Here is a 25,136-nt window from a genome sequence, read left to right as displayed (position 1 = left end):
TAAAACAGGTGTGGGTGGGACTGGGTACAAATGAACAAATTAATTTAATCACAAAAGGTGAACAGCACCCCCAAAAGGATGTGTAGGCCGATCTCTGATTCTCTGGGTTTTTTCAGCACCTCTCCTCCACAATGATTCAGGATAATGAACTGAAGAATAGGTGCTTTATTTCTTTTTCTTTTTCTTTTTTTCAATAAATAGAAAGGTCTTATTCTATTATGGATGATTGAGAATACATATTCTTCCCAATGGTGTGATGATTTTAACATCTCCCCTTCCCTTTATTTTAATTGTGTGAGATATCATACTTACAGAAAAGTACATAAAACATTTGTGCAGTTTATTTCCTGTAAGTCATAAAGGAACTCGGTTTTTTAGGAAATCCGGAAATAACTTGTTTTGTTTTAAATCTTTATTCAAGGATATGTTTATTGATTTTATTTTTTAGAGAGGGAGGAAGGGGCGGTGAGAGTGAAACAAGACCTTTTGGTGTATGGGATGATGCTCCAGTCAACTCAGCTACAGTTTAAAAGTTTTAAAAAAAATGATGCGTTCAGAATCTTTGTTCTTTATAATCCTTTTCAGTCTTTAAGTTTGCCATCCATCTATTGATCCAGTCTTTATTCTCTGAATTAACAACTCAGCTGTTACAGTTATCCAAATCATGCTGTTTTCCACTTCATACCATTGTGCAGAATGTGTTTCTAATTCATTTGCTTCCTAGATTCCTTAAATAAAATCAACTCTTGGCTCTCCTTCCAGAACCCTTCCTGATCCCTTCCTCACTCCAGTTCATTTTGGCATTTTCACCTCACACATAATCTATGCTTATTTTGTTGTATTAGTTTTGGCTGATTGTAGTTGTTTTATGTACAACTCAATAAATGTTTAGACTAAGTGAATAAGTTAAGAGGCTGAAAAAAATGTTTTAAATGTCTCTCAATTATGTCTTACCTTTGCATTCTTACATACTTTTGTACCTTATATCATATCTTTGCTTTCTCAGACTACATATGTTATATATAAAATAAAATAATTCTGATTTTAGGGTTTGATAGACTGATACTTTTAATGCTAGCCTTAAAACAAGAAGGATAAACTTAGGGTTGTATTTAGTGTAGAAAAGGCATCACAAATTACATAATGGTCTCTTTTCCTTTGTAAATTAATTTCATAGAGAGGTAATTTACATGCAATAAAATGGAGCCACTTTAAGTATGTAGTTTAAGGAGTTTTGACCAACATATATAACCACCATCCTGGTCAAGAATAAAAACATTTCCATCACACCAAAAATATTTATGTTAAGTCTAGGTACCCAAATATCCTATTGTGCCAGAACTTACGGATTTGCAAGGATAGTATCAGGTACACAAGAATAGTTGATCACTCTTTCATTCCCCATTATGTCAGTCTCTCATCTTCTGTCTCAGATAACTATTGCTCTTCTTTTTGTCACTACAGATTAGTTTTTCCTATTCTAGAGTTTCATATGAATGGAATCATATAGTATGTTTCTTTTGTATCTGGTTCAAGATCATGTTACTGATTTTCATCCATGTTGTTGCTTTAATCACATTCCATTTTATGCTGAGTTGTATTCTATTATATGAATACTAGAGGCCTGGTGCACGAATTCATGCACCAGTGGGGTCCCTCAGCCTGGCCTGCGGGATCAGACCAAAACCAGCTGACATCCTCCAAGGGGTCCCGGATTGTGAGAGGGCACAGGCCAGGCCAAGGGACCCCCACCAGTGCACAATCGGGGCCGGGGAGGGACGCAGAAGGTTGGCCAGCAGGGGAGGGCTCCAGAACGTGTCCGGCCTGTCTCACTCAGTCCCCATCAGCCGGACCCCAGCAGCAAGCTAACCTACCAGTCAGAGCGTCTGCCCCCTGGTGGTCAGTGCACGCCTAGTGAGCGGTTGAACGTCCTTAGCATATCATTAGTATATTATGCTTTGATTGGTTGAATGGATGACCGGACACTTAGCATATTAGGCTTTTATTATATAGGATATCATACTTTGTTTATCCATTCCCTTGTGGATGGACATTTGATTTAGTTTTGGTTTTTGACTGTTATGAGTAAAGCTTCATGAATGTTTGTTTACAGTATTTTTGCAGACTTATGTTTATATTTCTCTTTGATAAAGAACTATGGCTAAAATTGCTGGTCATATAAGTGTATGTTAGCTTTATAAGAAATTATTGTTCTTATAAATTGTTCTCCAGAGCAGTTTTACTATTTTTTACTTCCACCAACAATATATGAGAGTTCTACATTCTCAACAACACATGATATTCACAATAATTTTAAGTTTCATCTTAAAATGACTTATCATTAGGAAATGTCCCTCTTTGTTTTTGTTTAATTCCCTTGTCCTGAAGTCTACTCTCATTGATATTAATGTAGGTACTCCATCTTTCTTATTTGTATGTGTATGGTATGTCTTTCTACATCCTATGAGTCTTTATATTTAAAGTTAATTTCCTGTGGCTGTATATACTTAGGTCTTTTTTTTAATTGAGTTTGTCAATATCTACCTTTTAATTGGAGCATTTACACCATTTATTTTCAGTATAATTATCAATATGGTTGGATTTAAATATTCCACCTTGACATTTTCCTTTTTATTCCATTTTTCCCCTCTTTTACTGTCACTTTATGGATATGAGTATCCCCACCCCCCCTTATTGGCCTTTTAAATCTATACCTCCTTGCATGTGTTAGAGGTTGTTCTAGGATTGAAACTTGGCATCTTTACTTTGTCATAGTCTACAAATAATGTATCACTTCACATATAGAGTAAGAACCTTACAACAATAGATTTCTGTTTTCCCTTCCTGTCCTTTGTGCTACTGTTGTCATATTTTACTTCTACATTACTTTTATAGTACTTTATCTAAGAAATTTAAAAGCAAGTGGGAAATGTCACACATTTAGCCACATTTACCATTTTTGGTGGTCTGCATTCCTTTGTGTAGATATGAATGTTCATTTGGAATCCTTTTCTTTCATCCTGAAGTATTTTCTTATAGTGTAAATTTCCTGGTGACAAACTCTCTTAGCTTTTCTTTGCCTAATAATGTCTTTTGAAGGAAATTTTCATGGATATAGGATTTCTTAGTTTCCAGATTTTCTTCAGAAAGGCTTTAGTTTCTTTTGGTTTGCGTTATTTCTGATGAGAAGTTGGCTGTCAGTTTTATTGTATATAATGTGTCTCTTTGTGTTTGGGGAAATATTGTCCCTTTATTGGTGACTTTTATTGGTGTGATTTGGTGTGGTATTTTTAAATTTATACTGCTTGGCGTTCACTGAGCCTTACATTGAATTTTCATCAGATTGCTTTTATGTATGTTCCCCAGCTCTCACCCCCTTTTCAGACTTCAATCACATGTACATGTTTTTCTAGCTTTTCTTACCTCCATGTTTCAGCTTTGATTGTTTTTCTTACATTTTTCTTTAAGTTCGCTAATTTTTTTCTTCTGTGGTGCCTATCTGTTGTTAGGTTTCCAGTGAAGTTTGCATGTCACATATAGTACTTTTCAACTGCACAATTACTATTTGGTTCTTTTTTTTATCTTATATGTCTCATTATCACTGTTTCAAAGTTTTTATTTTCTAATTCTGTCAACTCTGTCATTTTTGGATCTGTGTCTGTTGACAGATTTCTTTTTTTCCTCTTGTTTCTGAATCCTATTTTCCTTTTTCTTTAAAGAGTATTTTGTTTATCAGTTTTCTACTTGTTTACACGTGGAAGGAAATTCTAATATCAGTTATTTCACAATGACTGGAAGCAGAAGTCCATAATAGCCTTTTTTTTTCAATAATGCAAGCCTTATATGGAATTTTAAATTTATTGAACCACTGATGCACAGTTATACAAAATTGTACTACTTTTATATAAAGCTTTTAGTTTACAATTGAGACCTAAAAGCAGTTATGGCTCCCTGTTAGATATGTACAATATTTATACCCAAAGCAATTCAGTAACAACAATAGTTTCTGCAATTGAGGCCTTGCTGTAGCAGTACTTATGCACATTCATAGTATTTTCCCACGATTTACATTTCAACCATGTGAACTAATCTCTAACAGATAAAAATAATAAACGTGTATGTTTGGTATTGCAAATATACTTAAGCATGAGTAAGCCTGGAATTTCCTCTTTCTTTTCTTTTTATACTTTTAATTATAGCCTCATAATCTTATGTCTATATCCTGCACAACTCAGAATGACTCTGGTTTCATTACATGGCATAATCAGTGGACTTTAAGAAAGTGATATTTGGAGAACCAAGATGGCGGGGTAGGTAAACACTGGTACTTGCCACCTCCCACCACCACATCAAAATTACAACTAAAATACAGAATAACCACCATTCAGAACTGCCTGAAAGCTGGCTGAATGGAAGTCCTACAACTACAGAAGTAAAGAAGAAAGCACGTTGAGACTGCTAGGAGGGGTGGAGGCGAGGAACAGGATGGTCCAGCACCCACGTGGGCTATTATTTTTAATCCAGAGGAAGATAATCCCTACGGAGGCTGCCCTGGGTTCCCAGCCCCACACCAGACACCTCCACCTAGGGTGGAAGAGACGTCCCTGTAACTTCAGGCTTGTGGCTGAGAGACACAGAGGCTGCCGGAGACCCAGGTGTCCCTCATAAAGGGCCAGGCACGAACTTACTCAGACTCGCTTCCTCTGAGCTCCAGCGCCAGGAGGCATTGGGGGACCCAGACACATATGGGGAGGAGCTGGATTGTCTGGCATCGGAGCAGGAACTCTGGGGCAGCTTTCTACTGGATGGAGGTACTTGCAGGGGTCATTGTTCCTATGCCAAGACCTCCCCTGTCCCAGGGCTGACTGGCAACCAAATCTGAGTCCCCATCAACCTGGAGCACAGTTTTCTCCACCCTGATGATTCCCTGAGACCTCGCCCCATCCAATTTGCAGCACTACCCAAGCTGTTTGCAGCACCTTTTCCATATGAATGGCCTGTCCTGGCTCAGACTTCAGACTTTGCTAGTCTCTCATATAAGCTGTAGCTGGTGTCAGCATACCTCAAACCTATCAATAAAAGGCTCAAGACCTGAGACCAGCACCAGCCTGCCTTGATTCACAGCTGGGCCTCACCTGGGCACTTCCAAACGCGATACAAATAGGAGAAATCTGTAGATCTCTCTGTAGCTCCTGCCAAGTGGCCCCAAGCAGTGGCTGACTTTGCACCTCCCTGGAGGCCCTACATCCAGTGCACCTGGTGGACAGCTTCAGACCATACCAGATTACAGCTCTACACATCCACAAGTGACACACTCAAGGGGCAGACTCAGTGAGCACCAAAACTCCATTGAAGCAAGTCCTGCTTCATAGGGGTGTTTCCTGCACAGCACCCCTCCCACTATAGTTGCAGCTGGTCCTCACAGCCAATTGGCCTGGAGGTCAATTCCTCCCAGTGACACCAACAGCAGTTAAGTTTTATCTACAACAAGACTGTGCACACAGACCATACAAGGGCACACCTAGGTGACTGGGGAGGTTGAGCCACTGGGCCCTATAGTACACCTACTACACAAGACCACCCTACCAACTCTAGGAGACATAGCAGCTCTACCCAATACATAGAAACAAACACAAATGATAGAAATAGAAGAAAGCAAACTACTGGATACAGAGTTCAAAACCACAGTTATAAGGTTACACAAGGATCTTCATGAGACCTTCAAGGGACTTAGTGAGACTTTCAGGGATCTTACTGAGAATGTCAAAGACATGGAAAAGGACCAGTCTGAAATTAAGCATACACTAAATGAAATAAAGAATAACTTACAGGGATTCAACAATAGAGTAGAAGAGTCTGAGAATCAGATCAACTATTTGAAATATAAGGAAGCAAAAAAACACCCAATCGGAAGAGCAAAAAGAAAAAAGAATCCAAAAATATGAAGATAGTGTAAGGAGCCTCTAGGACAACTTCAGTTGCACCAATATTCGCACTATGGGGGTGCCAGAAGGAGGAGAGAGCAAGATATTGAAAACCTATTTGAAGAAATAATGACAGAAAACTTCCCCTACCCAGTGAAAGAAATAGACTTACAAGTTCAGGAAGTGCAGAGAGTCCCAAACAAGAGGAACCCAAAGAGGACCACACCAAGACACATTATAATTAAAATGCCCAGGGCTAAAGACAAAGAATCTTAAAAGCAGCAAGAGAAAAACAGTTGGTTAGCTATAAGGGAGCACCCATGTGACTGTCAGCTGATTTCTCAACAGAAACTATGCAGGCCAGAATAGAGTGGTGAAAAATATTCAAAGTGATGAATAGCAAGGACCTACAACCAAGATTACTCTACCCAGCAAAGCTATCATTTAGAATTGAAGGTCAGATAAAGAGCTTCACAGACAAAAAAAAGCTAAAGATTTCATCACCACCAAACCAGTATTACATGAAATGTTGAAGGGTATTTTTTAAGAAGAGGAAGAAGAAAAAGAAAAAGAAAAAAAATAAGAACAATAAAATGGCAATAAATACATATCAACAATTGAATCTAAAAATCAAAATAAATGATTAAGAAATCTAATGAACAGAATAAACTGGTGAATAAAATAGAATCAGGCATGGAAATGGAACAGACTGATGATTCTCAGAGGGAAGGGGGGGTGGGAGGGACGGGAAGAGATAAACAAAGATCTTATCCTATATAATAAAAGGCTAATATGCAAATTGTCCCCTTGACCAGGAATTTTACCAGGGGGCAGGGCCAGCCCGTCAACTGCCCACAGCCCCTCCCCCTGGCCGGCCAGGCCCAATCGGCCCCAATTAGGGCAGGCTGACCGGATCCCACCCATGCATGAATTCGTGCACTGGGCCTCTAGTATGTATATATGCATTACCTATGGACACGGACAATAGGGTTGCAAAGCCCTGGGGCAGGGATAGAACTGGGTGGATGGGGGGAAAGGGGGAAAAAGAGACATCTGTAATATTCTCAACAGTAAAGATTTTTTAAAATGATATTTTAAAAACTATAATCATTTTGTTCCTGTACTTAATATTGGGTAGACCATTTAGGGAGTCTGCTGCACATGTATTTGAATCCTGTATTTATCACTGACAAACTGTAACTTTGAGAATTCGGTTTTCCTCAGTTAACCTTAGGCTTCTTTTCGATGTGAAATGGGGTAGTGAAGTGTGTCTATAAAGTTTAAATGAGAAAAGAAAATTGATATACATAGCACAGAGCTTTTACATACTAGATGCTCAATAAATATTTCTTCTCATTGTCCTCTTCTTTCCCTCACTGATGTACCTTTTGAAAGTACTTATGTACGCTGTTTCCACTTACTCATTCCGGCTGATTATGGTCTGCATGTTCTTATTACTGATCTCACTAAGGTCAGAAAGAAAGTATCCATGGCCAGCTGCAGTGAACACCTTTTGGGCTTCATTTTAATGGGCTCACTGTGTAATAAGATAACCATCTCTCTGTCCTTTAAATGTTCTCTTTCCTTGTCCTCCATAGTATCTTTGTCTGTGGGACCCCTTCAGATTTCTTGGATATCTGTCTCAGCCTTCTTTTTAAATTTTCTTTTTTTCATATATTTGTGTCACATGAGTCTCCATATGTAGCACTCTTCTCCTTCAACATGCCTTGCTTGTTATACACTTAAAGCCACCTAGCACCTGTACATCAGGAACTACCTAAGATGTTTTTTCTAGCTCAAGCTCTCTTCTAGATGATATTCACCACTTGATGGAGAACTCACCTGGGTTCTTCTTGAGTGTCTTAAATATTATTTTCTCTTCCAACACTATTCCTTCGTGTTTAATATCATCAGCATTTTTTTTACAACTACCAAAATTAGAAACTGAAATTATGTGTACTCCAACCAAGTCTAGTAAATAGATTACTTGATATTATCTCCTAAATCAGTTTGTCACAAATGAGATTTAAATTATGTCCTAGCTCTGCCTCTAATTAGTTCTGACCTCTGAAAAATTGCTCCTTCAGGGCCTCAGTTTATCTGATCTCTGAAAATGTTTAGTGTAGGTCAGAGGTCGGCAACTAGGACCTAGGGTTCAAATACAGTCTTCTGCCCATTTTTGTAATAAATTTATGTTGATGGCTGCTTTGTGCTGCAGTGGCAGAGTTGAGTAGTGACAGAGGCTATATGGCCCACAAAGCCTAAAGTAATACTTTAGGGCTCTTTATGTTAAAGGTTTGCTGACCTCTAGAGACCAGAGGCTCTTGCCTATAGTTTCCATCTCTAAGAGCCAGCCTGGCGAGAACCTGGCTTTAAGATTATAAAAAATAAGAAGAAAAAGATTAGAAAAACTGATTACAGTAGTTCAGTATTTGGCAAGAGAAATTAAACAGAACAAATTATAACATTAGAATCTATGTTTCCTGATCTAATAGCCTTAGTAATTCAAGAACAGAAATAAAAATCTCTGTTGCCACTTTATGGTGACAGGATAATTTATTTGGTTAAATTACTTTTAAATGATAGTGAATAAATCAATGATTTCACTTACTAACTTGTAATTAGCATCTTAAGTCACAAAAACTCATTTTGAAAGTGAAGAACACAGTTAGTTAAACTCTGATCGTAAATTAGAAGTGTAATTAAGAGTCTTTTTTATATTATCACTGTTCATCAAAGCAGATTATTTCCATTCTGATAAAAGATTTTCCATATGAATGCACTGGTATATATTGAAGGGGCATTATAAGTATGTAAAAATGCTTAGATAAAAATATAAATCCAGCACCCATTTGATACAAACTCTCAGCAAAGTGGGAATAGAGGGAACATACCCCAACATAATGAAGACCATATATGTAGGGCCAGCCAATAGCATACTCAATAGGCAAAAACTGCAAGTGTTTCCTTAAGATTGGGAACAAGACAGGGATGTCCACTTTCACCACTCTTACTCAATATAATACTGGAAGTCCTAGCCACAGCAATCAGGCAAGAAGAAATAAAAGGCATCCAAATTAGAAAGGAAGAAGTAAAACTGTCATTATTTGCAGGTGACATGATGTTATATAGAGAGAACCCTAAAGATTCCACCAAAGTACTACCTTAATTGACAAATTAATTCAGTAAAGTAGCAAGATACAAAATAAATATTCAGAAATCAGTTGCATTTTTATACACCAATATTGAACTATCAGGGAAACTAAGAAAACAATCCCATTTCCAATTGCATCAAAAATAAAATGAAATACCTAGAAATAAATTTAGCCAAGGATGTAAAAGACCTGTACTTAGAAAGTTATAAGACACTGAAGAAAGAAAAGAAGATACAAATAAGTGGAAGCATGTACCATGTTCATAGATAGGAATTAACATCATTAAAATGTCCAAACTATCCAAAGCAATCTATAGGTTCAGTGCAATTCCTACCAAGATACCAATGAACTAGAACAAATATTTTAGAACTTTGTATGGAACCACAAAAGCCCCAGAATAGCCCTGGCTGGTTTGGCTCAGTGGATAGAACATCCACCGGTGGACTGAAGGGTTCCAGGTTCAATTATGGTCAAGGGCACATGCCCTGGACTGGGCTCAATCCACAGTAGAGGGTGTGCAGGAGGCAGCCAATCAATGATTCTCATCATTGATGTTTTTATCTCTCTCTACCTCTTCCTCTCTGAAATCATTAAAAATATATTTAGCAAATAATAATAATAAAATAAAAAAGAGACCCAGAATAGCCACAGCAATCTTGAGAAAGGACAACAAAGTTGGAGGAATCATGCTATCTGATATCAAACTATAATACAAGGCTATAGTAATCAAAACAGTATGGTGCTGGCATAAAAACAGACATATAGATTAATGGAACAGAATAGAGAGCCCAGAAATAAACCAATGCCTTTATGGTCAATTAATATTTGGCAAAGTAGATAAGAACATACTATTGAAGACTATCTTTAATAGTCTAGTCCAGTAGTCGGCAAACCATGGCTCGCGAGCCACATGTGGCTCTTTGGCCCCTTGAGTGTGGCTCTTCCACAAAAAACCACGTGTGGGGACGCACGTACAGTGCAATTGAAACTTTGTGGCCCATGCACAGAAGTCGGTTTTCGGCCTGGGCGAGTCTATTTTGAAGAAGTGGCGTTAGAAGAAGTGGGGGGTGTCGGTAGGTCAGGCGACGGGAGACGCGGCGCAGGCCGGCCGAGGGATATGCAGCACGGGGGAGGTACATTGTTTTGAGGTACGTTCACTGAGGTCGGCCCCTTCCAACTCTCCCATCCACACTCATCTATCTGAAACAAGTATACGAGACGAGTGTGGATGGGAGAGTTGGAAGGGGTCGACCTCAGCGAATGTACCTCAATCAGATTGAGGACATTTTTAGCAAAGGCCAGCTTAGGAGTACCCTAATTAAGTTAATAACAATGTACCTACCTATATAGTTTAAGTTTAAAAAAAATTGGCTCTCAAAAGAAATTTCAGTCATTGTACTGTTGATATTTGGCTCTGTTGACTAATGAGTTTGCCGACCACTGGTCTAGTCAATAAATGGTGTTGGAAAAAATTGGACAGATATGTGCAAAAAAATGTGAAACTAGACCACCTTACATCATACACAAGAATAAACTCAAAGATTTCAATGTTATGTGGGTGCCTCTTCCTGGCCCTGGTGCTCGGAGCTGGGGAGCCCAACTTGGGGTTTTGACCCCACATTTATCAGGGGGGTTCCCCCACAGTTGAGATATCCCTCCGGAATCTCAGCTGCCACCCGGGAGGCAGAGCCAGCCCTTTTCTCATCTCTGCCCTTCTTGCCAGTCTCAATGTAGTGTCTTCTATAAATCTTTGGTTATAAGACGTCTCTTCATCTAATCTCCAGTTGGTTATTCGGATGATTGTTCCATAATTTGTGTGTGTGTGTGTTATAATTTAGTTGTAATTCCAGTTTGGTCCTAATCTACCACCATCTTGGATCATCATCTTGTGTTTTAATGATTAGAGTCTTTTGTGTATTCTAGATTTAAATCCTTTGCGGAATATATGTTTTAGTCTGTAGCTTGGCTTTTGATTTCTTAAGAGTGTCTTTTGAAGAATAACACTTTTAAGATTTTGATTAAGGCCTGAAAGTTTTAAAGAAGTCTAGAGAATTGGAAGCAACAGCAAAAAGCAAAACAAAACTTAATTTCTGCCGAAACCGGTTTGGCTCAGTGGATAGAGCATCGGCCTGCGGACTGAAAGGTCCCAGGTTCGATTCCGGTCGGGGGCATGTACCTGGGTTGCGGGCACATCCCCAGTAGGAGATGTGCAGGAGGCAGCTGATCGATGTTTCTCTCTCATCGATGTTTCTAGCTCTCTATCCCTCTCCCTTCCTCTCTGTAAAAAATCAATAAAATATATTTAAAAAAAAAAAAACTTAATTTCTTTGCTCTGATTATTCACTGGTTACCACCAGAAATCAAGTATGTATTGTACATTCCACTTTTTCTGTGCAGTTGTCCTGAATTGTAAATGGCTTAATATTTCAACGAACCTGTTTTGTACTAGGCCCTAGAGTTTATAAAGATGAGTTATAGATGTCATTTTTCTTCAGAGTGCTCATTTTTAATATTTAGTGTTTCTTCCCATCATCTGTTTTTGGAGCCAGGTCTATATATTTTCCTTTGTTCAGTCCTGAATGCAGCTCTAGAGGCAATGAAGTACTCAGTAAATTTTTATCTTGTATTGTACTTATACTCTCTCCACGCACAAATATGTAATTTCATCATGCAAGAAATTTATTGGGTGTTTTTTATTTTTATTATCTTCCACATATCATAGCATAGTTCTTTATACACAGGGGACAATCACTAAATATTCAATGATTAAGTAGAATTATTGATGACCATGGTTAGGTATGGCTTTCCCGATAATCCTAAATAATAAAAGGCTAATATGCAGATCGACCAAACTGAACGACCAGTCGCTGTGACACGCACTGACCACCAGGGGCAGACGCTCAACACAGGAGCTACCGCCTGATAGTCAGTGCACTCCCACAGGGGAGCACCACTCAGCCAGAAGCCCTGAGCCGGACTCAAGGCTGGCAAGCACAGCGGCGGTGGCGGGAGCCTCTCCCGCCTCTGCAGCAGCACTAAGGATGTCTGACTGACAGCTTAGGCCCACTCCCTGCAGTCGGACACCCCTGAGGGCTCCTGGACTGTAAGAGGGTGCAGGCTGGGCTGAGGGGCACCCTCCCACCCCCCACCCCCGAGTGCACGCACATGCCTCTAGTTGATAATAAAACCTTGGACTATGCTTAACTAAATGAATAAGAGCTATTCTCATTTCAGATGCCATCATTGCAATAGCTTGTTTTCTAGATAGAATAAAGATGCCTGGTTATTAGTGATCTTTTTTTAAAACCCTGATATAACATCATCATTATTATTATTATTATTATTATTATTATTATTATTATAAAAGCCTGTGTAGGGTAGAATAGCATGCGTCTGTAATCAGTTAAAAATGAAACATCTTTCACAAAGTTTGCTCTATTTAATGAGTTTTGTATTTTATAACTTTGGAATACCTTTTCCAATGAAACCAATACATTGAAACATAAATGTTATACTTGTAAGTATATAGAAAATTATGGTAATAACTTGTTTTCTCTATCTAGGTTCTGGGGACACCAACAAGGGAGCAAATTAGAGAAATGAATCCAAACTACACAGAATTCAAATTTCCTCAAATTAAGGCACATCCTTGGACTAAGGTGAGTCAAGTAGAGTTTTTATAAAGGCACATTAACAAGTTAACTAAAACTTGGGTTTTTATTGTTCTTAAACTAAACTATTTTGAGACTAAATAGCTGCCTGAGTACAAAGTACACAGCAGTTCTGCATGTAAAGATAGTTGGGTAGTTGTACTTCAATGTTTCATTGACTGCATATAGTTTGTCTCCATTGATTTCCAGTAAATTGTTTCCATTCTGGGTTTTTATTTGTAGGGTGAGGACAGTGTAGCTATATCATTAAAATATATAATTTTATAGGAGCAAAATTCATGTATAAATTTTGACTACTTAAAATTCAGAAGTTAATTTCTTTACATAGTTAGAGGTGCTTATTTAGTATCATACACTACTAAAAACATGTATTTCATATATTCCTTTTACAAACTATTAATATAGAGACCTTATTATAGATGATAATGGCGTATTTTTCTTATTTACTTTCCTATTGGTGTTTTGGGAGCAAGAATAAAAAGCAGGTTTGATCTTGCTAGGAGTATACATTGAAAGCAATAGATGTTATAACAGGATGTCAGTAGCCATTGGAAAATCCAACCTCAATATTAGATGGAACCAAGTCTAAGAGCATAAATACTAACTTACTGGAAAACATTATTTTTTGCTTTGACACTTATTAGAAATTATTTTTAAGAGAGATTTTTCATTAAAAGCGTTGTGTGTGTTTTAACCTCAGTTTAATTTATGAGATTAAGTGTGCAAGAAAAAACATGTCTCAATAGGATTTATAGCTAGAGTGAATTTCTAGCGTCCTCATTTTACAGATTCAGAAACTCTGGCCAAACATACTAAGTCACTTATCCAAGATTAAATGGGTGGCTCTTATAAAGCCAATAAACTTATTCGTGTGTACACATATGTGTTTAATGCCAGATCTTTTAAACTTCTAGTTATATGCTATGCACTCCCCCTTCCCATTTACTTATATTTCATTATACTAGAGGCCCGATGCACGAAATTCATGCAAGGGGCTCAGCCCTCACAGCCGCAGTGCCCAGCTTCGTTCAGGTCGTCTGGACGGTCTTTCTGCTGTTTGGCCAACAGGTGTAATTAGCATATCACGCTTTTATTATTATAGATATTTTTGTGGGTTAAAAATGTTCAACTTTTTAATCTGTATTTAAAGCAGAGATGTTCTGTATTTAAAACTGTATACATAACAATTTGTTTTGAATGTTGGTAAGTTCATTTAATTGGTTTTAGATCTTTTATAATGAGATGAAGTAATTTAGGGCTGAAGTTGAAATACTTACCTTCCCAGATTCAAAGTATGTGTCTTTCTCTCAGTAAACTGTATTATAATTCCAGTTGCTTTCCTTCAAGTTCTCATAATCACATTACCTCTCTTCCCTTCAAAAAATCCTCTTGTTACTGATTATATGTTATTTAGAATCAAAGACCTCAGTAGTATTTTAGTGCCAAAATTATAGGCTATAGCTTTCACTGACCAAGATGTTGCCCTTCCCCCCCTTATTAATTTATAAAAAAAAACACTAAATATTCTGAGATAAAACGTTCTTTTGTCTTTGTACTTAAAGTTTATTTTGAATCTGGGTCAGAAGATATCTAGGGTCTCTCAACTGACTCTAAATTAAATTCAGAGAATCCCAGGTGGTCTCTTTGGGTTTAGAGGCTGAGTTGAATCCAGGAAAGTAATTCCAAGTTAAAATGCTTATAAAGTGGTTTGTAGTGTACTCAGATTTCAACCATATTTAAGAAAAACAAACAAACAAAAAAACCTAGAGAATTCTGTCTATTGAGTAAATACAGGTGCATATTCCAAAATGCTAATAGTAGTTTAGGTGAGAAGAGTGTGGGTGATTTTTTTTCTTTTTCTGTATTTCCATATTTTCTTTAATAAGCAAGATTTTTTATGAAGAAAATTAATCTTAATATAGGGTTTCTACGCAATATAATGCTGAAATTGAGGTTATGAAATCTTATTTATCAGTCCCGTCCTCATTTTTTTTTTTTAATCAAGACTGCCACCAATATTAGCACATTTCATACCGCTTAGGAGTTTTCTCGTGTTTCCGCGTGCCATCTGTTAAGGACTGCTCACGAGTGTTCTCGTTTTTCACGCCCCTGGAAAAAGGAGCGAATCTAGATACTTATATAAATTTTGTTTGGTCCCTCTTCATAGAGGAAAATGTTTTACGCAGTACCATATGTTAAAAAAGTACTAGGAACTTTAATTGTTTAATTGTTTTTGTAAATAAAAATGTTATAATTATTTAAAAACAACACCTAAAGTGCATTATGATGATTTAAATAACGTGCAGTTTGCCCAAAAACGTGTGGTCCCTGGCATATGTCTTAGAGATTTCTATGCGGTACGCAATGTGTTAGTATGTATCACATTCTGCACTTTTTTCTCTGTATTATATCTTCTCAATTCAAATATTAGCCAGGATGGAATGTGAGGAATGATTGATTATAATTAAAATGCAGCCAACAGAAGATTTGTCATGAATTTATTTGCTTTATCTCTTCCTTTGCCCTTGTGGGTTCCTTGTGGGATGTTTCTATATCTTACATTAATGTTTTTCAAACTTTAATAATCTATATAAAGCCCACCCTTTTATTTGTTTTATTTAGGTTTCCATTCTATACTGTGTGTAGAATAATGACTCAATTCTCCCCATTTTGTCTGTTCAAACTACTGTGAACTCTTCATTCATATAGTGTGCCTTGACATAATTTGGTCTCATTTGGTACAAATGCATTTATTAGGTAATAAGGATACTATGTTAATTTCTCATTAGTGCACACAACTAGATTGGTGTTACCTTGGTTGTAAATAAAAAACCAAATTCAGACACAGAAATTTTATGACACTGCTCTGTCATCTAGATGATCCAGGATATTCTTATATTGATTTTTAAAAATAGGTTATTATTAATATGAAAACACAAAATTTTAAGTTTGTAGAAGAAGTCTGTCCCTTCTCTCCATTTTGATAGTAGACACCAACTTGAGAAGTGCTCTCTCCCACTAGGCAGCCAATGGAGTTATTATTATTATTTTTTTTTAATACATTAATGTTTTTCTAAAGAGAAGAGCTTCTTGTCCTTAGAGGTCAGGTAAATACAGTCCTGAAACAAAAGCTGCTTTGTTAGAATGCACTTTAGCCCCATTTTCTGAAGCTTGTGGGTATCCTGATTTCTTGTGCTGCAGTATAGTACAGCTCTCTCACCAGGATTCGGAGCCAGTGTTCTCAAAAAAGTAGGTAGATATAAAAATCAAGAGAGAAAATATCTTCCATGGGAACACTGAGGTGAGAGATTCAGGTATGTAGGAAAGATAACAAACAGAAGAACAAGACCACAAGATGATCACAGTGTACTATATGGCAGGAATCTTGAGAATTTAGAAATCCAGTAAGTTGCCCTTGCCTATTACTTTATAGCCAGAGCAACCTAATTCATTGAGAAAGCATTTGTGGTTTAGGTAGGAAATAGGAAAGGAAATAGGTGCTAATGTTTTGAAATAGGGATATTCTTGGGAGTGGGGGGAAGAAAGATAAAGACCTCTGCATTGATGTATGCTGTACACATCAAAGAGTAAAAGCCAGGTGGGAGGCAAAAGGAAGTGATGCAAAAGTAGATTGAGAATTAAGTAGAAATGGAAATTGGTTGGAAGAAGAGAGTAAACTTAAATTCTGCATTTAGAAAATGGAGGTCTGGTTAAATGATACTCTTTTTTCTTTTTAAAAAATTCTATTCATTTTTATAGGAGAGAGAGAGAGAGAGAGAGAGAGAGAGAATAGAGCAAACACATCGATCTGCTGCCTGCAATCTTCCCACCAGGGTTGGAGCTCGAAACCCAGGCACATGCCCTGGCGGGGAATCAAACCGGCAATCTTTCGGTGCACGGGACTATGCCCATCCAATGAGCAATACCAGCCAGGGCAAATATAATAGTCTCTTAGGTATGAAGTGGGGATCTAATTTAAGCACTGCTTCTTTGTTCCTCAAGTTTTTTCTTTTGTTAACAATCTGTTGTATTTTTTCTCTGGATTCTTTTGAAAATATTGTGAAAGTATGCATATAAAGGATTATTTCATTTTAGTTCTGAATAAATGTAAAGATTCTACCTCCATTATAGTTCTGTGATTTGTCTTATCTATCTCCACTGCCCTGACTTTAACTTAGACCTTCGTAGAATTGTTAAAACAACCTCCTACCTCCTAACCAATTTCCCTCCTTCAGTTTCACATACGTCACATTTTCCTTTCCGTCAAAGTTAGGTTTCTTAAAAGCACATGTGACACTGCCATTTCTGTTTAAAATTCTTCTCTGATTCCTCATTGCCTTTAGGAAAATTTGACATAATATAGATATAATGGCAAGTGAACATAATACCCAATTTATGCTTGTCAATGTAATTATTAAGTGCATGCCCCTTTACTCTCAAGTGTTCCAGTTTGGATGACAAGTATACGTTTACTCTGCTCCTAATCATTTCTACCTTTCCTGTCCAAAATAATAGGATATTTAATTCTTGTCCTGCTCTTAACCTTCCCTGAAGCATCAACTTGATAGAACCCAGTCTTTTTCTCAAGCTTTCTAGCTCCTTCACCCTTAAATGCATATATTTAGGCAATAAATTTAAAAGTTAATAGGGTACGCTAGGGATTTCTAATAAGGTTATAGTATAATTGATATGAGCCCCCCCCCCCCATTTTGAGTGCCCAATTCTGTTAACTTTTGTCTAAGTTATTTAAGAAAAGTATTCCCTCTTTATCCCAGTAGTAAATAAACCTATGATATGAAATCAGTTAGGTAACACAGATATCTGTATATTCTTTCAGATTAATGAAATTCATAAGTGATATAACTGTTTAGTGAAAGGAAGTAAATTAGAATCCCAAGGGCCCTGATCTCTTTCAATTGGATTAGGGCTGATTGATATGTTAGTTTTTAGCTCATTTTGAAGGGAGCATGCAATCATGCTGAATTTTTGTGTCCAAACTGGTCTCCTTAATTGGATCCCAGAGAAGCCACAATCATTTCTGCCTCCTGCTACTGTCTTCTTTTTTTCCACATTTAGAATGTTTTTCTCTGCTTACTAAGTTTTAATCTCTTCTCAAGACCTGAAATTTCACTTCTCCCGTGAAATATTTTCTAATTATTTAAGCTCTCCATGATTATACGTACCAAATTATACCATATGTATTATAGCATTTACAAATTTCTCTTTCAAAATGGTAATAACAAAATGGGTCCAATTACCTAAAAATGTTTGTTGCTGTTTTTGGCATACATGATAGCTTCCTTAATAGTTAAGTGTCTGTAGGATATGTGGAACCATAGGTCATTTTTATTAAGTATCCCAGAATGCATTATCCACAAAAATCAATCCTTGCATACTTGATTTCTTAGAACATTGTACATATGTTTTAAAATGAATGAATACTGGCATTTCCATCTAGCTAACAGAGTAAGCAGATTATTGGGTTCTGAGGTCATTTCAACTATCAAGGAATCAGACTGGACTAAACAATTATACTTAATTACTCTCTATGCTTAAAGCTATACTTACTTTTTAAAGACTTCATAATCTTACTTTTTTTTTTTTTGAGCCTTTCAGTGCAATATTTTTCACTTAGTAAGCTTACCTGTTCCAACTGTAGTTTAACATGTTACCAAAAATACTTCCAGGCAGGGCATGGAGAGCACAAAACAAAAATTGCCTTTAGAAACTTTATTGCAGGTCCACTTCATCTAGCTCTTCTAGTCTCTTTACCCTAATCATTTTGCTCACTTGTATTCCAGAAAGCATAAAACTATGTTGGGGATTTCTGTTTGTTTCTATGATTGCCACTTGTCTGTTTTATTCTATTGATTAGGTGAATCATTTCCTATATTATTATTTAACCCCTTCCGGCCTGAACATTCTACTATCCATTATCACTTTTCTCATAAATACACTGTTTTCTATTGCATTTGCTACGTATATCTTTACTAGTGCTAGAATAATCACTTTTCTTTTTCTAACATTGTTTCCTATGTGAGTAGACGTCTTCATTTTCCTATTTACACTGGCTATGCTCCCATTTCTTTGCTGGTAACTAGGCTTCCTAGGGTAGTCAATCAATATGGGAGAGGAATAATATAAAAAATAAGAATATTTTTTAATTTATCATTTGTTTTTTAAAACCCATATATCCTTTGTAACCCAGTGCTGTGCTGGATGCCATAAAGAATGCAAAAGATGTAAAATATATAGTCCTTGTCCTTGAAAAGGTTACAGGTGACACAACTGACTCAGTTGAAGCAAGTATCAAATAAATATACACTAATATATAACCATATACTTGATTGTATGTTCTAGATGTTCAAAGGTGTTTCACATGTTGCAGGCTTTATAAGACATCAAGGGTGGTGGAGGGAAAAAGGTGATGGAAGGACCCAGGAAAGTGGGCTGTTGAAGGAGGATTTGGATTTCCTTAGATGTACATAGGTTAGAATTGTTGTAGCCTAAGGGACTATCCTTTAAGATGAGGAAGTGTGAATGAAAAGGAAATAAGCCCCTATTCTTAGGAAGGTCAGCCTGACTACAATAATAATTTCATGAACAATGAGCGATTAAATTGGATAAGTGGACATTTGGTAAATCACAATTCTGTGTAAGCCTGTAGTAATATTGATCAGTGAATGATGTTAGAGGGAGAAATTACGTAGCATAGTTAAATGCTGATATCAAAACATACATAGAATGCAAGAAAGCTCAATAAGCCTTTTAGTTAGCACAGATGAAATTTATTGAATGCTAGCTCTGTCATGGCTAAGGAAAGAATGTTTGTGTTTCTTATGAATTATGTACTATATGTGAGCACTTAAGTAGATTTAAGTTTTTATCTTAATTAATTAGCTTGGTTAATCATCATAATTAACTGTTCAAAAAAATCCATGCCATTCTCGCACTTTTAATCCTATATTTACATTTACAAATTGCAAATAATTTTAACTGATAATAAATTACTTGAGAGCCAGTACTTGGGTTGCCCTTTAGGAATGTTCAGAATTTATCCATTTTTAACATTAGGTTCCTGTGTATTTTGTGTATAATCAGAGAACAGTGTCTGTGTTGTGCATTTATCACAATCAAAACTAGGGAGGAGTAACTGGTCAGAATAGGCATGGCACTAGTCCTGTGTTCTACTTAGATTATCATTGCCCATAGGCATTTTTACATTGCTCTGGTTGGCTGTTTAATGCAGTAGAATTATTGAGAGTTAATGCTCTGAGAATCAACAGTAGGCTTTGGTATGGTATATATGACTGTTTATAAATGGTAATTTTAAAGTGCTCAAGATTCAATCATAACATTTAGCTCCAGGTTGAAATTTGATATATAATGGCAGAAGTCTATTCTAGGACATGTAAAGGAAAATTGCCTCTATCATTTTTGAGTTATCCAAATGCAAATTTATTTTGAATAATTCTTTATTTAAGTACTCATTTGCATTTGTTCAATATCACTGAGACTTCCTTTTTGAAAAACTTAATTTTTTCTGTTAATTTCTTCTATGGATTAGTATTTGTGATGAGTTTGTTTCAATTTAAGAAAATGTGTTGCTGCACAGGTGAGGTAGTATTTGAATCACTTGAAAGTTCATGTCAGTGTTTTGATTCCTTTCAATTTTTTCTTTTTCTTTTCTTTCTTTCAATTATTTATTTATTTGCTTTGTTCTGTTTTGTTTTATTTATTTACTTCTGTTTTTAGTTATTACAGGGGTGTTTTGGGCTCTTCATGGCCTTGCTAACATACTTGGCTGGCCATATTTAGTCTGCGTACTAATTGTTAGTTGGCCCAGTTGAGTCTTACTTTGTGCTCTCAGTTTTTTAGTCTGGTTTTCTACTTTCGTCCACCTAGTTGTGTTTTAGTTCATGAGAGATTTCTATTCTGATGGGCCGGATTTTAATCCGTGTACTAAATTTTAGTCTGCAGACTAAAAGTAATCCGCGGATTATTTATTTTTGCAAAATATTTAATTCGCCCACTGGAAACTATCCTAAAAGAATGTTAAATTCTCTTAGAATAGCCAAGGGAATTCACAGCTACTGGTGAGTTCTGCCATTGTTTGTTCTCAATACCTAGACATAATAGACCCTACCACCTCCCTTGCATATTTGGCTCCTTTGTGCCTAGGTGTTGGTGTACATTATTATGCATGTCACCTATAACTGTGACTGTCCCTTAGTTGTATTGTTTATTGTATATATTTTTGTTTAGCTTTTGGTGGGTGAATTGGGCATATTTGCAGATGGAACTGTGTTGAAATTGTAGTGCTCAAAGATGTAGGATTTTTTTTTCCAGTGAGTTTTTCCAAAAAGGAAATAATGTTATATATTTATTTTTCCTAAGTAATGGGTGCAAGGGTATGAGGGGGCAAAGCCCACAATAGAAAATGTAAGTTTATACCCGCACTCCTGAGGTGATAATGTCTATTCCTGAAGAGTCCTAAGATAATGAGAATGTCAGCAAATATCTTTTAGCAGGGAAGTCAATCCAAAATGGAGAATAATCCGCGGTGGCCTGATCCTTCTTAGCTCACACAAATTGGAAATATTTGGCTTGAAATCTATAGTAATACAAATTAAATATATTATTTCTCATCACTAATAATTTAGCAAGAAAAATGTTTATACTGTATAACTGGAATATGTTAATAGAGGAAAATTAGCATATTGGGAACATATCTTTAAAAGCAATCTTAAATGCCCCCTCCCAGCCATGTCAATGGATGATGAATCCAGGTCATAGAAGACCAAACACTTTACTTTGGGAACGTTACTTCTAGATTTCATTTTGATTTTAACTTTTTTTGGTTTTGTATTTTTTTAATAAATGCACTGGCATTGGAACATAATATAAATTAAAATGTTTCTTTACTGTGCCTCACCATTGCGCAATCAAAAAAATTTTTTTGCATACACTGTGGTGAAATAATTTTTAAAACTTGGACTTGCTACTGTGGAGACTGATGTTTAAAGTTTATAACTGTATAAACATTTTCTATGTCCCCCCCACACCATGGATTTCTTATAACATTGGATATATTTTTCCTTGCTGGACTATTCTCTTTTGGATTGACTTCCCCTGTTTGGATTATTTCACTGCATTATCATCTTTAGGATTCATCAGGAACAGGACATTTCAACTCAGGAGTGCGGGTATGTACTTAATTTTTTTTTCCCAAAATTTCAGGGCAGGTTTATAAAACTAGGGGGAAAACTTTTTGAAAGGCTAAACAATTATTCATTCTTGGAATGTAACAGTAAAAACAATGTAGGTAGCTCTGATTTCTGTTTCATTCACTGTATGATACAGGTTTTGCTTATGGTATAGATTGTCAGTCTTCTGAGTGATTTATTGACATCTAGACTAAAGTTTAGGAGTTACGGGGTTTGAAAATTGTTTTTACAAGAATAAATATTGACGAAGGTCCATGGAACCAAAGGTTCTGAGTGTTAAGCAATTGAAATAAGTGAAGAATGAAGCAGAAACTTTTATTAAAAGTCAAATTTCAGTAGGTACTGGTGTCCTTTCCTTTAGACACAAAGATAATTCAGAAGAGTTGTTTTCTAGTTTAGACTGCAATTTTTGGAAGTTGCTTGCTACCACACCCTATATTACAGTTAAAAATCTGAACTTTAGGAAACACTGGTTTTTGACCTCACATAAATGTCTACTTAACCTTTATAAAGTAATGAACCAAAGGTTTTCTCATCAGGAATCTTTCAAAGGGCTTTAAGTAATAATGGATAGTTTTTTAAAAGGCAGGTTAAGTCTTGATTTTAATATAGGTTCTTGGAATGAATGCCTTTATTTTTTTAAAATCTGATTCCATGAGTTAGGATTCCCTGGCAAAATAGGCTAATATGTGTCTTAGTGCTAACATGGATGGTCCTGTATAGCCTGTAAGTTATCAGAAAGATGTGGATGGCTCTTTTTTAATAACCGGAGAAAAGGTTACAATAGTGATTTATTAATAGCTTTACAAAATCTTCATTAATAAAACAGGAAATTTTTAAAAATACACTCACTGTCCAGCTACCCGACATTTGAATGTTAGCAGGAGATACTTATTTCTACTTTTAATTCTACTTATCTGCCTCCCATATTGGTGCAGAAGCATTTTTTATTATACTAGCTAGCAAAATAAATCCATATGCTGTCAAATCCGAGAACTGTACTAGGATAAAATATGTCAGTAGTGCTTAATATTTTTATTAAAAATTTTCCTACTGACTATTTTCTTTTACATGTGAGTTTGATTATGGTCCTGGCTGGGAGCACGTGAGGAAAAAATGACCAAGAACAGTAGAAAATCTAAACGTTTCAAATAATACAGTAACGTTGGGTTTTCTTGACTGAGGCAAGTCAGGTCACTCAAACGAATAAAAGATGAAGCAGGTTGTTTTTTACCTTACAGAGGGTTTTCTAACACAGCCAAATAAATAAATTACCAAGGCCTTCAATATTCTAAAATAAATCCATGAGATCCTGCTTAAATCAGTTTCTCAGTTTCCATGGAAAATATATTTATCAATAATAAACTTTTTGTAAAACGAGAGAAAAAAAGGTTTTCTCTGTACAAAGTACTCTTTTTTTTTTTTTTCGGTCTCTTGAAATCTAATGAGCCCTGTAATAGTAATTAGTTCTCCTACCTTTAGTCTAAGTGAATGCCCAGAGTTACATGAACCATTCTCATTAGGAAACCTTAGCCTCCCAGGCTCTTCCATGCCATGTCACAATCTGCATATCCTTTGCTCATTTGTGGGTCTGTTTCCCTCCATTTATACATTTCTGCATTTTTTTTTAATCTTCATCTAAGAATACTTGTTTCTTTTGTTTTTTAGTGAGAGTGGAAGACAGGGAGAGAGGGAGGAGAGAGAGAGACATTGATGTGACAGAAACACATCAATTGGTTGCCTCCTGCACACATCCCGACTGGGGCTGATGATTGAGCCTGCAACCCAGTTACAATGCCCTTGACCAGGAATTAAATTCGTGACCTACTGGTGTGAGGACTGATGCTCCAACCACTGAGCAACATTGGCCAGGGCACTTCTGCTTCTTTTTTTTTTTAAATATATTTTATTGATTTTTTTACAGAGAAGAAGGGAGAGGGATAGAGAGTTAGATACATCGATGAGAGAGAAACATCAATCAGCTGCCTCCTGCACACCCCCTACTGGGGATGTGCCCGCAACCAAGGTACATGCCCTTGACCGGAATAGAACCTGGGACCCTTGAGTCCGCAGGCCGATGCTCTATCCACTGAGCTAAACCGGTTAGGGCAACTTCTGCTTCTTTTTATGTCTGTTAATTCCACTACTGCTACTACCACACCTACTGTTTGAGTCTATGTTCTTCCTATCAAGAGATACATGTTTCATTTTTTTTAGCAGACTTTTAAAATTTATTGATTTAGAGAGGAACAATCTGATCCACTTATTGATGGAATTCATTGGTTCTTTCTTGTATGTGTCCTGACTGGGGATTGAACTTCCAACCTTGGTGCATCAGGACGAAGCTCTAACCACCAACTGAGCTACCCGGCCAGGGCCAGTGTTTCCTTTTTTTTTTTTAAGTTTTATTTTCCCCTTCTGTTTGTATTCTTTAACTGTCCATAATTTAAAACGAAGTATATTTTCATAGTTTTATGTATTGATTAGGGATTTTAAGACATAGGTAAGTAGAAAGCTTTCTATTCCTTTAAGCAAATTAATTTATTTGCATTTTGCTTCAATTGACTTTTTCTGTGAGTTAATGGCTCTTGATGAAAACTACATTTCTCTCTTCATGATTAAAAAAAACCTTAGAGTATTCATACAAATGAGGGTAATCTGGCCATGTTCATGAGAAACGGCTACTTGAGAAAACAGTTTTTGGAAATTTTGTCAAATTCTGGATATTCAGGAATTTCTTCAAATAATGATAGGTTCTATTTATTAACAAGATAATATAAAATCATTGACATTTATAGACTTAGAGTAAATAGCTTTTCTTTTTTAAAAGATATTGATCGCCAGATTTGAAAAGTGCTCTCTCCATTATCAATAGTTGTTCTACTACAAATCACATAAAAGAGGCAAACTTTTATCTACTGCCACTGCAGTCAAAACTTTTTTAAAATTTTATATTCTTTAAAAAAATTTTTATATTCTTCATGTTTTTGCCTCCAGAACTCATCCTTTCTCTTGTGCCTGTCATATTTTGTGTGCATGTTAGATTGTTCTGCTTTATGATTAGCATATATAGATTTTTTTTTCCACTTCTCCTAGTTTTTTCTCTGAGCTTTTCTCATATAGTCTTTAATTAGCAGCTCACCACAGTGTGGTGAATTA

General features: G+C 36.3%; 1 protein-coding gene across 17 annotated transcripts in view; it reads left to right on the top strand.

Moving 5' to 3' along the window:
- GSK3B (glycogen synthase kinase 3 beta) overlaps nucleotides 1-25,136 on the top strand; it is a 179,095-nt gene that overhangs the window by 121,948 nt on the left and 32,011 nt on the right. For 8 of the 17 annotated variants that reach the window (XM_023755765.1, XM_023755768.1, XM_023755763.1 and 5 more), the window contains 3 exons: nucleotides 12,643-12,738; nucleotides 13,716-13,820; nucleotides 21,918-21,956. In XM_023755765.1, coding sequence (XP_023611533.1) covers nucleotides 12,643-12,738; nucleotides 13,716-13,820; nucleotides 21,918-21,956 — 240 coding nt within the window. The remainder of the gene's footprint in view (nucleotides 1-12,642; nucleotides 12,739-13,715; nucleotides 13,821-21,917; nucleotides 21,957-25,136) is intronic. The other 9 variants (XM_006090920.2, XM_014457737.2, XM_014457735.2 and 6 more) reach the window with 5 other exon arrangements.

Source organism: Myotis lucifugus, unplaced genomic scaffold (genome assembly GCF_000147115.1).
Source record: "Myotis lucifugus unplaced genomic scaffold, Myoluc2.0 scaffold_84, whole genome shotgun sequence".
Classification (NCBI taxonomy): domain Eukaryota; kingdom Metazoa; phylum Chordata; class Mammalia; order Chiroptera; family Vespertilionidae; genus Myotis; species Myotis lucifugus.
Note: the sequence above shows the minus strand (reverse complement) of the source record. Positions and strands in the feature narration are given on the sequence as shown.